Genomic DNA, 15757 nt, shown 5'->3' with positions numbered 1-15757 from the left:
TTAAACTGCCCTGCAACTCGCACTGCTAAAGCTGTTAACACATTCTTTGCAGACCTATAGCATAGAACGTAGTAGTTAAATGAATAACGAAAGCGTTCTGATTGGCATCAATTAATACCTACTACAGCTTCTTCCTTCTTTGCATTTCCATATAACTAATACTCGAAATATGATTATAAGCACTTAACGTTAGCAGTAGCTAACGTTATAATCTAAGAGAAGCTGCACATCAGATATGCTACTGTCCCTTGTCGTCTCTTCACAAATATTATTGCCACACATAAGGGTATGAAAGACAATATGGACACAAAAACACTGTTGATGTGCATCTAATCCGTAACGAAGTATTTTAACAATTACTTTCACATTCATAGGAGATTGCGGCATAAACTACAGCAGAAATTACACGCAATACATCACAGTTAGTCGTTAGTTTTGAGAATTTGAGCAAAGGTAACTGTATCAAATTAGGAGTTTACTGTTATTTCAGAATAATTCGTCGTTTTTATTCATTCATATATGCAATCTGTTGATTTTGTTTAGTATCTGGGATTCTGGGACACCTTACGTCAACATTTGTTTAGACTCAAGACTCCTAGCCTCCTACCGATCTACCAACAACGTAGTGGTGGGCAGGAAATCGCGTATCTGTTAGAAATCACAGTGACTGAGAAGTCACAGATATCACAGTAGCAACTTCACAGAATCTAACTGCGATTTCAGTCACAGTTAGCAGTCGCAAATAGTATTTCACATTCAAAGACGTGAGCCATCTATTGGTCGAATTTAGCACTGCTTTCTGCGATTTCAGTGACAAGTCGCAACTAAGAGTCGCAAGTAGCAACTAAAAAGCGCGGTTAACAGTGGCATCTGTTGGCCGAAGTTCGTACTACGTCCATCTCTGCGGTGCGCTATGGAGTCTAACTGCGATTTCCGTGACAAGTCGCAACTAAGAGTCGCAAGTAGCAACTAAAAAGCGCGGTTAACAGTGGCATCTGTTGGCCGAAGTTCGTACTACGTCCATCTCTGCGGTACGCTATGGAGTCTAACTGCGATTTCCGTGACAAGTCGCAACTAAGAGTCGCAAGTAGCAACTAAAAAGCGCGGTTAACAGTGCCATCTGTGGGTCAAAGTTCGTACTACGTCCATCTCTGCGGTACGCTATGGAGTCTAACTGCGATTTCCGTGACAAGTCGCAACTAAGAGTCGCAAGTAGCAACTAAAAAGCGCGGTTAACAGTGCCATCTGTGGGCCAAAGTTCGTACTACGTCCATCTCTGCGATACGGTATCGAGTCTAACTGCGATTTCCGTGACAAATCGCAACTAAGAGTCGCAAGTAGCAAATAAAAAGCGCAGTTAACATTCTTTGTCGAGTGCCATCTGTTGATCGACTTTCGTACTTCGTTATAAGGACATGAGATGAGATCGATGTATGGTCGAAGAATTGAACCACGGCCTATGTTATAGGCGGCTGATTCGATCCCATTAGTTACGTCTACGTTACTGGGATTTTCCCAACTACTTGAAAATTCCCAGAGTGGGGACAGTATTTCCTGATTTTCTTCCATTTCGTCTCTGGTCGTTCAAGGGTTTACTTCTTGTTTCTGCCAAGATGAAGCGATCACGGAGGAGCGAATTGTGGAATCATTTCACTGTTCTGGATGAAGAGTTTGCGAAATGTGGTTTATGCGGCAAAAAGTTGTCGTACAAAACCAGCACGACGAACTTGAAGAAACATATCGAAAGGTCGCATGTAATGGTGAACTTTGCGACAAATTCTTCAAGATCCGTCGACCCTGTGTTGCCAGAGCCAGGTACGTTGCAACAACTGATTGATTTATGGGATGATTAATTGTTTTTTGTCTGCACTCTTTTTAAAACAGCGCTGTTAATACCAAGAAAACAACATGCTAGGCTGTGTGATATTTTAAGTAGATCATTTAGAAAATTTACTCTTGGGGCTAGGATTGTACTTTCAATTTTCTACCTATGTTATATGCGTTTGTAAATGTAATAATCCCCATCGAGCTTAACTGAAATTTGAACGAGATATTCTCGCCGTCCGTGGCACTTGAAATGTGCGCCATTGTGTTGTGCTGTTGGCAATGCCAATAAGAATTCGACATAAAAGCCCGACGCAGCCGTTACCAACATGCGCGCACAACATTTACACAGGGAAACACTTATAATTTCATCCAACACGACCATTTCCTGTGGAAATTGCGCAGTTGCTCCTAGAATAGTTAAATGACATTAACTGTCCGAATTATAGTGAAGATTTCAGCTTCTTTAAGTATTTCGTGTTGAAAATATATAGCGTAGTGTAACAGGCTGCAAAACAACCCGCGAGCCCGCTCTATTTAAACTAGAACGTGGATGTTCACTTCCCTGAAATTTATGTTCTACTTCAGACATTAATTAGAAATAAGTTTCCACTTTTTTTTGTTGCTGTATAGTGTAACTCAAGGCTGCGATTTGATTTTGATTGTACCAAATTAACATCGAGTGAAGTGCGATGTAATTTAAAATCTGAATGGTGTATTGTATTTACGTGGCTCTTAATTACTGTTGTATAAGATTTCAAACTTGAAGTGGCGCGAGGAAAGGTTTACATTGCACGTATAATTAATAGAACAGAACAGAATCTTTATTTGCCTATCAGTATGTTATCCATACAATTGGCGTCGTCAATAATTGAATACATAAAAGCAAAATATAATTATGCAAGTATTTATGTGCAGGACAAATATACATATGCTAAAATAATGGTAATAATAAAATAATCATAATTACAGTGGTACTGCACAGTGTTAACATAACAGCAGTAGTAATAGTTAATTACATTTATCACATAATATACAAAAGTATCTGCATAATTATGTGTTATCTTATTTACCCTGTAGAAAAAAAGTGTGAATGCTTATACATTACTGTCGCACACCTATAGTCATACTTCATTATGTAGTTACCACCTGGTTACTGCTAGTGCATATTTCCTGTCTATCACTGTTTAGAAACTCATCAGTTGAGAAGTATAGCATACATTCGAACCACAATTCTATGGGATGCTTCAAACTATTCATTAATAGATTGCTTTCTGTTCTTATGATTTAATGTCAGTCTTGAGTATGAAGATCTAGATTACTGTTATTTTGGATGTTATGAGCATGGAGTTGTGATCTTAAATTAAAATTCTTAATGTAAGTACACATATGGGGCAGAGTCATTATCTTGAATTCTTTAAAGCGTTTTTTTGCAGCTTTGTCTTGGTGGTGGATGCAATATACATCTGCTCTCTTCTACCACTTCAAGATGATACTTGAATTCACTGAGTTACCCCAAAACAGTATTCCATACTGCAATCGTGAATGGAAGAAAGAAAAATATGCAGAAATTAATAAATGTTTACTAATAATGCATCTCATGTTGTGTAGTAGGAAGAGAGTACTAGCAAGTTTGTCACACAGATGATTTATATGCTTATCTCATGCGAGTTTTTGATGTAAATGCAATTCCAGTAATTTAACACATTTTGTGTCTTGTTTAAATGTCTTTAGGGTGAAGTAAACTACCTCCATTTTTATTTTATGTATTGTTAATTGATTGGCCCTGCACCAGTCACTGCTCATTTCACTTACAACTTTGTAGTATTCTAAAATATATTTCTGATTTTCTCCATCAGTGAAGAGTGTCATGTCATCAGCATACAGTACTTGGAAAGTAAATTGTACTCTAAATGTATATCCTGCCTCTGTTGCTGACACAATCTGTATGCTGATGTTCAGCTTATTGTTTTATAGGTGAAGCCTCTCTTGCAGTGGAGTTGCCAGAAGAAGGCACCACAGCCAGCAGCACACAGGGGGAAGCAGTTCCCTCCACATCACAGCATCAGACAGCCATCACAGAATACGTTCCCAAAAAGATGGGACTGATTCAAAAGAAGAAGGTGGATAGCAAATTAATGGGTCTGTTCACAAAAGACTATCAACCTTTCTCTATTGTAAATGACTCAGGATTTCGTAGTTTTGTACATGCACTGAATCCTGCTTATGAAATACCGAGTAGAAGGACTGTAACAAATGTAATGTTGCCAGCAGCATATGCAGAAGCAAATGAGAAAGTACAACAAAAGCTGCAAGGCATAAAGACAATCTGTCTAACAACAGATTGCTGGACATCAGCTTCTAATGAAAGTTACATGGCTGTAACTGGACATTTCATAAATGAGCAATTCAGATTACAGTCTGTACTGCTGGAATGCAGTCATTTCAGTGGTGCCCATACCAGCTCAAATTTGTCCACAGCTTTGATTAAAATTACGGACAAATTTAGTCTTGGTGGCAAAATTTTAATGGTAGTCACGGACAATGCACCAAATATAAAAAGTGCTATTTCCACCATTCTCAAGTGGAAACATTTTGGTTGTTATGCTCACACTCTTAATTTAGTTGTGCAGGATGCACTTAAAAATGTTCAGGAAGTTCACCAGAAAGTCAAGACAATTGTAGGTTTTTTTAAAAGGAGCAGCAGTGCAACAGAGCGGCTCTTAACATGCCAACAGAACAGTGGCAAAGTAAACATCAAGAAATTGATCCAGGACTTGCCCACAAGGTGGAATTCAACCCTGTTCATGTTGGAACGTATTGTCGAATTGTCAGAGGCAGTGAAAATTACAGTTGCCCTTTGTAACAGGCCCACAGATCTTCCGTCACTGTCAAATGATGAGTGGGAAATCTGCTCCGAACTCTGTTCAATTTTGAAACCGTTTGAGCAGGTTTCGAGGCAGCTCAGTGCAGAGGATTACCCAACTGGCAGCTTGGTAAGTTAATAATTTACTTTATTTGGCTCATGTAAGTTCAATGTCATTTTATTGTATACTTTCCTTATATGTTGTGTAGTTGTTAGCATATTTGTCTCAATTTTCAGGTTATAGTCCTGACACGTGGACTTCTGGCAGTATGTGACGAAATAGCCAAAATGCAGTTACATGAAGTTTCAAGGAAAGTTGTTTTGGCACTAAAAGAAGGGCTTACAAACCGGTTTTCGAATCTTGAGCAGAGCAAGTCCATTGCCCTTGCTACTCTGCTGGATCCACGTTTCAAACTGCTGGCATTTCAGAACCAGGCAGCAGCAGACAACACGAAGAAACAATTAATTAATATTGTTGCCCAGAAACTGGAAAAATGTAGGCCAGTAGGTATTCAGCCTTCACAATCTGTTGAGCCAAACAATTTGGAAACTGAATCCTTCTCTGTGTGGGGCATATTCGATAAGTTAGTGAAACATGCACAGCCACAGGGCACAGTACAGTCATGTGCTATTGTAGAGGTTCAAAGGTACATTGACAGCTCAGTCATCAGTAGAAATGAGGATCCTCTGGCATGGTGGAGACAAAATCAATACATATACCCAACCATTGCAAAAGTAGTGAAAGAGAGGTTTAATGTTGTAGCAACTTCTGTGCCTTGTGAGAGGGTCTTCTCAAAAACTGGACATTTAATAAATGACAGAAGAACCCGCCTCAAGCCATCGAATATAGAAAAACTAATATTTCTGAATGCCAATGGTACCTGTGATTAGTGCTGGTAAGTGATACATCATTAGAACACAGTACATTGTTGAACTAATCATAATCAGAATAGTTGTATATAAACAAGAATAACTATCATCTTCAATATGTTTCTTACATGCATACACTGTCTTGCAGAAAATTCTGGACCCGTGTGAGGTTTGCTTCCATGGAGGTAACTGGGCACTTTCAACACAAGCGAACAAGACCACACAACTGTATGATGCCTATCAATATTACAACATGTGAGTGTGTGTGTCCAGTATGTAGATGAAACATTTTATTCTTCTAATGCATATGTTTTCATGAAAAAAAACAACTGTGAATTCATTTGTATTTTGATCACATGCAGGTAACTGGGCACTTTCAACACAGGTGAACAAGACCACACAACTGTATGATGCCTAGCAAAATGTAAAATGTGAGTATTTGTGTCCAATAAGTGTAGTAAACCTTTTACTCTTCTCGAGCACATGTTGTCATGTAGAAAATTGTGAACTCATTTGTATTTTTATTATATGCAGGTAACTGGGCACTTTCAACACAAGCAAACAAGACCACACAACTGTATGATGCCTATCAATATTACAACATGTGAGTGTGTGTGTCCAGTATGTAGATGAAACATTTTATTCTTCTAATGCATATGTTTTCATGAAAAAAAACAACTGTGAATTCATTTGTATTTTGATCACATGCAGGTAACTGGGCACTTTCAACACAAGTGAACAAGACCACACAACTGTATGATGCCTAGCAAAATGTAAAATGTGAGTATTTGTGTCCAATAAGTGTAGTAAACCTTTTACTCTTCTCGAGCACATGTTGTCATGTAGAAAATTGTGAACTCATTTGTATTTTTATTATATGCAGGTAACTGGGCACTTTCAACACAAGCAAACAAGACCACACAACTGTATGATGCCTATCAATATTACAACATGTGAGTGTGTGTGTCCAGTATGTAGATGAAACATTTTATTCTTCTAATGCATATGTTTTCATGAAAAAAAACAACTGTGAATTCATTTGTATTTTGATCACATGCAGGTAACTGGGCACTTTCAACACAAGTGAACAAGACCACACAACTGTATGATGCCTAGCAAAATGTAAAATGTGAGTATTTGTGTCCAATAAGTGTAGTAAACCTTTTACTCTTCTCGAGCACATGTTGTCATGTAGAAAATTGTGAACTCATTTGTATTTTTATTATATGCAGGTAACTGGGCACTTTCAACACAAGCAAACAAGACCACACAACTGTATGATGCCTATCAATATTACAACATGTGAGTGTGTGTGTCCAGTATGTAGATGAAACATTTTATTCTTCTAATGCATATGTTTTCATGAAAAAAAACAACTGTGAATTCATTTGTATTTTGATCACATGCAGGTAACTGGGCACTTTCAACACAAGTGAACAAGACCACACAACTGTATGATGCCTAGCAAAATGTAAAATGTGAGTATTTGTGTCCAATAAGTGTAGTAAACCTTTTACTCTTCTCGAGCACATGTTGTCATGTAGAAAATTGTGAACTCATTTGTATTTTTATTATATGCAGGTAACTGGGCACTTTCAACACAAGCAAACAAGACCACACAACTGTATGATGATTAGCAAAATGTAAAATATGTGAGTATTTTGGTGTTTCATAATTCCATGCTAAGAATAATTTTGCCGGAATAAGTTATTTAGGATGTATGGGATATAACTAGGAACACGAATGAAATGAAATGTTTGGGCTCTGATTCACTTTGTTACTGTGCGAAGTTGAGTGTTATAATGTATTGCACTAAGATAATAGCATAATCCTTACACTATAAAGGATCACAAACAAGTCATTCGTCATACACTGTGGGCTTACTAAAATTTAATTTTTTTTCCTTTTGTTGCAGACACCTTTCACTTACTGCAAGTATTTCACTTTGGCATAAATGTGAGTTACATCTCTAGCATCAAAAGATTGGTAACACAGACCACTGATATCACTTCCAAGACTGTGTTTTCTTTGTCATATTAGTTTCTGTTTGTTGAAAAACACAGATTTAGTTTTGTTGATATATGCACGGTAATGAACAATTTAATGAGGCAGAGACCACATATTTTTAACCAGAATTTCATCATCATCCACTACTACATTTAAATCTTATAGATCGTCAACTATTTGTTCATTCGTTTGTCCACAGAAAGGTGACAGAGAAACAGGTCATACTGGGAGCAGTAGGTCTGTGACTTGGATGCAGCACAGTTACTGATTTGATGCCATTAAGGCACAAAGCTTTGTAATGATTAAAATGGTGAGTGAATGTAAATCCTGGAAGTGTTATTTCTTTATACTAAAACCTGCTACTTTAAGTTATGTTTCAGAAATTTCTTGAGCACCTCGACTTGAAAAATAACAGGAATACCATCTAGAATATTACAAGTGAGGACAGTCAGTCAATGATAATCCATGAGCTTAGGCTGAAGGAAAAAAATTATATATATGTAATAAAAGTTGATTGTAATGTGTGATGTTGTAGACATACAATAATCTGTTTTGTGCTATCTTTTCCATAATGAATTTGGTGACAACATGTGGATCAAAACTGGAATGAGCAAAGAATACCAACCAAATTTAAGACCCAAAAACCAGAAAGAGCCACGACCAGCGGTGGAACACACGCAAGTTTGAAAAATTTGTTCCAAATGCACACTAATAGTGATTTTTTTTCTTTTTGTTGTTGTTGATTGTAGATGTACATATATGTTCCTGTCTCCTGCTAAAAATGAACCATCCCAACTAGCAAATTTTACTTTGTTATTTAGAACTTTTTTAATTGCATTAATTAAGAGCCACCTGCACTTTGAGAGGACTAAAACTGTTTAGATTTTATTATTCATTCAATAACAAGATTAATATGTGGGGTATGTGAAATGTGTGTACATGTTTGTTTTGCTCATACTTGTACAAATGTTTCATGTAACCTGACGAGGCGAACCCAAGATTCACGAAGAAGAAGAGGAGGAGGAAGAAGAGGAGGAGGAGGAGGAAGAAGAAGAGGATCCTTCAAGACTGCAACATAAAATATTTAATATGTAGCACAACAACTGTACACAGTTGATAACGTCCTTCTGGGGTTTTGAGGAGCTGGTTTTCCTTCAGACCGTGGGCAAATGCCAGGACGTACAAGTTTCCAGCTCAGAAAATGCTCATTTTCATGAATTTGTCAGTAAAATGCTGTAGATAAATACCAACAGAAAAATGCTTCCTGTAACACAGATCTTTTAGTAAAAAATGTGTCCTAATAAGACAAGTTGTAACTTTTTTAAATATTTGCAGTCTGTGTAACTTGAAAAACTGAATTATGTAGAAGAAACAGCTTGTCTACATAACAATGTAACTGTATTTACACCAACATTATATAATTTAATATTTACTGACAATGCCATATGTAAAACCATAGATAAATAAAATCTATTTGAATTTAAACAGAAATACAGTAGCTGCCACCACATATTTGACATTTCCTGAACCTGTTCAGTAAATTATAAGTGTGCATTTTACCTGGTAGGAAATAGCTCTTATCCCTTGCAATAGCCAGTCAGATGGCATTAGATATGTGCTCAAGGTCACAAGGTTACTGCTCACTGTACTCACTAGCATTTCCCGAGACCACTTGCTAATGCACTGTTAAGTCTCCTACAAAGCTAAAAATATACAGAATTTAATGGAGTTTGTTCCTGCAGTTGCAGGTAAGTTCACCAGGTGAGAATGTACCTTTCCAGCACCCAGTGTCTTTCTTTGAACCAAATTAAGAGCAAGGGCTGCAGACAAGTTTAAAATTTGGAGAGCAAGTGTAACATTTCATCTTTTTAATAGACATGGGTAAACAGTCCCATTTCAATGTGAAAAATCTGAATATCTGTTTTATGCATATGTTATTCCCTAAATGTAGCTGTAGTGTCACCATCTTCTGAAAACCAAACTGCTGTGAATTGTTCAACTTGCTTGCTCCAATCCAGCCACTTATTACATAGGGCCTATACATTTTAAACTTAGGCACTGGAAAAGGAATTGCAACTGCGACTTCATACTGGCATCACAATCTAGGTGTTCGCCCTTAAAATTTATCTCGGCAGGATTACTGAAGTATTACTTGGTCTTTATGTTAACTACACTACTTTTAAAAACAAGTCCAATAACCTCATACTCAAAGCTATTGGCAACTTACTTTACATATTAAAAAAAATCTGCCTCAGTGGTTTTAACGCTTGTAATATGCCTCAGCTTGGGACTGTGTGTGCATACTGTATGACGACACGCACTTTCAGCACCGGTAATGGTTGGCCAAACAGCTGTAACTGAATGTATTTTATCAATAAGAAGCAGCATTGCCCATTTCTTCTGAAAATATCATTTAGAGACAAGTGACCTAAAAAATGTGTTTGATTCTGCTTCCAATATGACAATTATCGTAAACACTCCACCTGCCTACAGGAATTTGCAATGTTAACACAGCAGAACTCTGACATCTGTATAAGTGTAATGAAACAAAGACAATAGTATTGAATCATATGAGTGCCTCGCTTTTGTTCCGACAGTGTTCAAAACTACGGAGGAAAATTTTGCACCTGGCGTTCTACATAGCAACTGCACACAAGAACTTTTTGCTGACACTACAAGCACCTTCATAAGTAAACTTTTCCTGGTTTACCTTCAAGTACTGCACTTAAATGATTCCTGATTTAAGATCTGTACTTCCCACTTTCATAACGGGCTCAAAATGCATACTCTATATTCCAGGTCAGTGTCACACCAAGCTTCTGTGGAAAGGGGGATGGGGGACGGCGGCATGTCACACTCTCCTACAAGTCTTTACCAGTAATTAAATGGTGGAAAATTTTTGGGTATAGGACTGCTTAACACGTGTAAAATATTTTATTTATTCACTCACTGTATTTAACATTCCTTTAAAATCGCATAAGAACTTCAAATTAAACACAGTTCAATCACTCACTATGCACACTTATTTCATAATTATGGCACTTTTAAACTGCAAATCCTCTAAGAGCTGTCTTGAATATTCACGATTCTCTCCCAAGAGCCTTGAAGTGGATAGATACGTACAGAAACCAGTAATCGGGGTTGGAACTGCGTCTGCAAAATTAAAAGGATAAACATTTTTGCTGTCACTAATTACAAGCAATGTAATTGACAAAGTAGTATTACTAATATTTGCTGCCATGAAAGCCATTCAATGGGGGACGTTTCACATTTGCAAGAACGATCTCATTTAAGTAATTAAGTTCATCGAAATCTTAGAAACTAACCTCTCGTCTGACGAAGACAGTCTAAAAACGCAGTGGCTATTGACGATAATATTTCGAATTATCGCTTTACTGAGTGACTGAAATGTAGTTCGGATACCTGTGAACATAACAATACGTTAGAGTTCTTTTTCTAAACACGAACTATTACGGTACTGTTTGGCTACTAACATATTAATATTTTCACAATCGTTTCTTTAATACAAAAGTAAAGCCAACGGAAGAACAATTGTAAAACACACTTACTAATGTCAGTTTTCTTGAGATGCAATTCTCTGTGTGAACACATGTAACTTTTTCATTCGGAGAAAAGTCGCAGAAATAGCAGAAATCGCAGAAGTAGCAGAAATCGCAGAAGTAGCAGAAATCGCAGAAGTCGCAGAAGTAGCAGAAGTCGCAGAAGTCGCAGAAATCGCAGAAGTAGCAGAAATCGCAGAAGTAGCAGAAATCGCAGTGGTAGAGTGCGGTGCGGAGGGATACAAGAGCTGGATTCCTTAACTGCGATTCTTAACTGCGACAAATCACAGTTAAGAATCACAGATACTGAAAAGTAGCAGTCACAGAAATCACTGATATCGGAAAATCGCAGTTTAGCCCATCACTACAACAACGAAAACGTATTGCGTTCAAAGAAAACGAGCTGCGGAAGAGGTGACTGGTGAACCTATCTTGTAATACCATCCATTGACGATGAATACCTTTGGTTGTATAACAGACAGTTCTGTCATGAGCAAACACAAATTCTTCTTTGTTTAACTCTTAGACGTTTTCGAGTGAAGTTCTACGATCATCAGGGGGTTCATTTATTTTATTAGTATTAAATACTGACGTTTATGTGGCTGTCTGACTAATGTAGTATAGCTGATATTTTCCTCTAGTTCGTCATTTTTTGTGATTCCGCTTTTTCATGCCTCTAGAGAGAATGTAAAATATGCTTTGCAATATCCACAGAATCACTGATTGTCGAACTTGCATCAAAAATGGAAAAATACGAACAACCACCCCAAGATGAAAACATCTTTCGAGTTAGGTACTCATCATTATAAGCAGCCTGGCCATTCTAGCAAAGTGGTCGCCATCTTGTAGCCAATAGAAAAAATATATATATGAACTATTTCCTCCGTCCTCCGAACAATAAAAAAGTGAGGATTATATACATGAAAGAACGAAAGACGAAAATTTATTTTCGAACATAAACCCAACACCAATTTCCTTTCTATTACAACTGGGTAGGGCCCATGAAGCAACTTGTGAGTATATTTTTATGGAACACTCGTATCTATTTCTATTAATATCGTAACAGTTTAATATGATTTACCCGACAAACTACACTGCGATTTTATCGACATCTGAATAACTATGATTGGGTAACGTTTGGAAAATGTGACGGAGTGTCGAGAGGGACAGCTTGTGCAGTTGTTTTAGGTTATGTTATCGCGATAAAACGTCGCTGTTAACTTCTATGAAGTTGCAAGTTATGAAAAATATTACATGTACGCAGGCCCATATCGTCTTGTAAAGTGCCCGGTAATTTGTCCACATGACATGAAATCTATGCATATGTTTTCCCGTAGTTTGTAAAAGGCAGTTTCTTTACCTTGCGACCTCAAGTGAAAATGAAAATCGTCGTTAAATACTTTGTGATGGGCGAGAGAAGACGTGTAATGAAATTCGTACAATCACTATACTAGTATCTTTATGTTAACTCGCTTACCGCCGCTGATGATGTACCTAGTTGTGGAGAGACAAGAAGTGTGTTAGCTGTGTAGCTGCTCCGGATTATTGCGTGTGAAATTGGGTACTAATCTTATTATTTCAGATTCAAATACCAGTAGTTTATATATCTTATCAGATAATGTTTGTATTGGAATGAAAGAATGCTGTAGAAGGTATTAGGCCATGTCTGTTGTTTACTGTGGCTGTTCAGAAAGTTTTTAGCACTTCTCTAGTATGAACTTAAGTACGGGAATTATTAAAGTTTCCGCCGTGGCAGTAGTTGTTCTACATTTGTATATACAGCAATGATGGGGATGAATGCATATTAAATTGCCTGATAAAATTACCGTCTGAAGGCTGCTGAATTCAGAAGGGGCAGAATTTCATTTTATGCCTGCAACGTAATAAGTGAGAAACAGTGTATAGAATGACATCTGTGTTCATAGATTAAGCCTTTGTGTCTTATATGCGATTAAGAAATACAAATTCTCTTTTGTTCTTGGTTATATCAGTAAGAATCGGATTATAAATGTGTTGGATGACAGCATTCATTACCAAACGTCCATAATATATTTAAAAGCATTGAGCTCACAGAAGGCTGCAAGCTTCATTTCAAATTTTCTCATCATATGTAAAATCGAGGTTGGCCGTAGTAAATTGTTTTATTTGGACAAATCTCTTTGCTTGTATGAGTTGCTTTGCATGACCATATTACTGAAATTAGAATTCATTTGGAAAGCTAAATATTCATGTCTCATAATGCTTACATTATTATAGTGTACCATTGGCCCCTGTTTCAAAGAAACATCAATAATCATTTGTTTCCATTGCATGTGATATTGATGTGACATTTTGAGGTAATTTGTTTCAACTCTTCTTAACCAGAGAAATGTCGCTCTTTTGTCATAATTACAATTTCTGTTTTCATCAGGTAGTGTTAAATTTGTTTTGTGTGCACTGGCTCATATGTTGCTCTCAGTCTTGGAATAAAAAATGCTGTTTGTGAGTTGTATCTTATAGTGATAATGAATTTTGAATATGACTGTTTTTATCTGATTCCTTGTTTTTCAGGGCCTTCACACTGCAGCAATGGATTACAGAAACATTATTTGGATAAAAACAGAGCCAACAGATGAGATATCGACTGTGCCAGACTCCACTGTAAGTAGTTTTCTTGTATATCTTACCATTGTTTCAATAATTTCTGTATGTAGTGTTCTGAATGAATAAACATAAATCAGTGATATGGTTGGGAGTAAGGAGAATGCAGTGTAATACATAATCCAGATCTTTTTGTTAAACGTAATGATCCACAACACTGAATAAAGTGTGTGTGTTGAACATCAGACAGAGGGAATAGTTTGGATTAAATATTTAGCAGAAGCTAGAGAACTTCTTAAATCACTACTCATTGACATTTATAATACATAAGCATAAACATGGAGCTTATTCTGATCTGCTTCTTTTAAATATCAACTTTAATTTGCAGCTAGAAAGTTAGGTAGACTTACAGTAATTTTTTTTATTAACATTCGATGTTTGCTGGCACATAAAATATTTGTTTTGTAAGTAAGGTTGAAGAGATGTTTACTGTGATCACTGGTGTGATAATTAAGCTTCTGTATTCTAATATATACATTAGCAGTTCTCTTTGAATATGTAAACAGTATGTCAGTAAATTTCATTTCAGATAAAATTCATTACTGCACCTCAATAAATAGTTGATAGCACTCTGCTTGCACTGTGATAGATTACAATTTCGGTGATGTTGTGAGTTGAATCAATCGGTGAAATGATGTGGCATATGATGTCATACGTGCACAGGGGTCAATGGAAGCGACCGATTCCACTTGTTGCTTTGACTTGTGAAATAATAGTGGTATTGTGATGTTGAGTTGGTTTTATTTGTAGATGTTGAGTTGCATCTGGATGGTGTCCAGTGAGGGTGGAAGTGGACATGCTGAGTTTAAGGTGTGTACAGGCTTCATTTGAGTTTTGGCTTGTATTGTGCTAATGTGGTCTTCAGTTCAAGTAGTTGGTGGGGTAGTGTGGGTTGTGGAAGTGTTTACAGTGAGTTATTAAGGTTTGTTTATATATTTGGCAATTTTGCTACGTCTGATTAGATTGGTGTTCATTGGGCATACAGGGGTCTATGCTTTTTATTGATTTTTTTTGTTGGATGTGGATATGATAGTGAAATACATGAGTGCATCATTACAATCTGTGAGGGTGGTGATATGGTGTCTGTCACACAAACGGTTTCTGCAGGTGGGCGGCCTTACTGCTGAATGTGTTAGGTGTCACATTTGTGGTGACAATATGAGGTAGATGAGAGTTCTGGCGGCTCAAACCTAGTTTCGGTGGGTCGACCGAAGCATCCGATCTCACCCGTCGGCTTGGACCTGTGACGTAAGGCTGTTGTGGTGTGTGACATCACGACGGCGCGGAATTTACTTTGTGAGAGTGGCGTGTTTGTAGGTGTCGTTTTGATGCGATCGGTGGTGCTCTCCTGTGGTGTGTTAGGTGATGTTTTTGGTTTAGTTTGCTAGTGTGGCGTCGTGTGTGAATTGCTTTTTTTTTATGTCTTTGGTAGGTATGGATATGACTGACAGGGTCAACAGTTTTCGGTTGTCGGCTATGATGGAGGATAGTGCGTTGTCTCTAGTAAAATTTCTTCAACTATTCGGATTTTTGGATGAAGTCGTGAAGTATTCAGTATGTGGTGAAGAACTGAGGCTTACTTAAAGTTCCGGCGTCTTGGACCAGGGACGGCTGTATGTGGAGATGTCGTGAGGATAACAGGTCAAGGGAAGTGTTCGCTCCCAATGTGTGGCTGTGAATGTTGGTATCGGGAGATGTTTGTGAGCTGTATAGGTCAAGGGAAGTGGTTACGGTGTAATTAATGGGATCGGGAGCTGCTGTTGAGCTATACAGGTCAAGGGAAGTGTCTGATACCAGATGATATTGTCTTTAGTGGTATTTGGGGAGTTTTGTGATATCGTTTTTTTTCGTCGTTTTGCGTGGTTTTGTATGGTGGTGGGTGTCTAAATTTGTTTATATTTAGTTTGTCTCCACCCAAAAACCACCTATTTCCCGTGCTTGTCCCGTTAGTCTCATTAGGCTTTTTTTGGAATGTGTGTGTGTGTGTGTG

General features: G+C 37.4%; 3 protein-coding genes and 1 long non-coding RNA gene across 33 annotated transcripts in view; 3 read left to right on the top strand and 1 right to left on the bottom strand.

Moving 5' to 3' along the window:
* Positions 1-1717: 1717 nt before the first annotated feature.
* On the top strand, positions 1718-9018 carry LOC126426962 (E3 SUMO-protein ligase ZBED1-like). Of its 26 annotated transcripts, XM_050089083.1 has the most exons (14): positions 1718-1815; positions 3802-4820; positions 4928-5586; positions 5709-5815; positions 5923-5991; positions 6095-6164; positions 6272-6340; positions 6444-6513; positions 6621-6689; positions 6793-6862; positions 6970-7038; positions 7142-7212; positions 7476-7648; positions 7767-9018. In XM_050089083.1, exons 1-3 carry the CDS (start codon positions 1758-1760, stop codon positions 5579-5581), a joined length of 1731 nt encoding a protein of 576 aa, XP_049945040.1. In that variant the 5' UTR covers positions 1718-1757; the 3' UTR covers positions 5582-5586; positions 5709-5815; positions 5923-5991; positions 6095-6164; positions 6272-6340; positions 6444-6513; positions 6621-6689; positions 6793-6862; positions 6970-7038; positions 7142-7212; positions 7476-7648; positions 7767-9018. The 26 variants fall into 26 exon arrangements, with proteins under 26 accessions (XP_049945040.1, XP_049945041.1, XP_049945052.1 ...); XM_050089084.1 differs by lacking the exon at positions 5923-5991; XM_050089095.1 differs by lacking the exon at positions 6444-6513.
* A 1526-nt stretch (positions 9019-10544) lies between these two features.
* LOC126426967 (uncharacterized) lies at positions 10545-11243 on the bottom strand. Its single transcript, XR_007576470.1, has 3 exons — positions 11137-11243; positions 10894-10990; positions 10545-10720 (listed from the first exon to the last, which is right to left on the bottom strand). It is a non-coding gene; the product is annotated as an uncharacterized LOC126426967 (long non-coding RNA).
* A 700-nt stretch (positions 11244-11943) lies between these two features.
* LOC126426959 (zinc finger protein 726-like) overlaps positions 11944-15757 on the top strand; it is an 809906-nt gene continuing 806092 nt past the window's right edge. The window contains exon 1 of one of the 4 annotated variants that reach the window (XM_050089076.1): positions 11944-12140. In XM_050089076.1, coding sequence (XP_049945033.1) covers positions 12129-12140 — 12 coding nt within the window. In that variant the 5' untranslated portion in view covers positions 11944-12128. The other 3 variants (XM_050089080.1, XM_050089074.1, XM_050089078.1) reach the window with 3 other exon arrangements.
* The window catches only part of LOC126426958 (uncharacterized), a 474113-nt gene continuing 470773 nt past the window's right edge, over positions 12418-15757 (top strand). For both annotated transcript variants that reach the window (XR_007576468.1, XM_050089072.1), the window contains exons 1-2: positions 12418-12551; positions 13678-13767. Coding sequence is in view for 1 of the 2 variants with exons in the window: in XM_050089072.1 (XP_049945029.1) it covers positions 12507-12551; positions 13678-13767 (135 nt within the window). In the remaining variant the exon portion in view is untranslated. The remainder of the gene's footprint in view (positions 12552-13677; positions 13768-15757) is intronic.

The sequence above is a fragment of the Schistocerca serialis genome, chromosome 11, assembly GCF_023864345.2.
Source record: "Schistocerca serialis cubense isolate TAMUIC-IGC-003099 chromosome 11, iqSchSeri2.2, whole genome shotgun sequence".
In the NCBI taxonomy this organism is placed as follows: Eukaryota; Metazoa; Arthropoda; class Insecta; order Orthoptera; family Acrididae; genus Schistocerca; species Schistocerca serialis.
The sequence above is the reverse complement of the archived record's forward strand: the minus strand, read 5'-3'. Positions and strand labels throughout refer to the sequence as shown.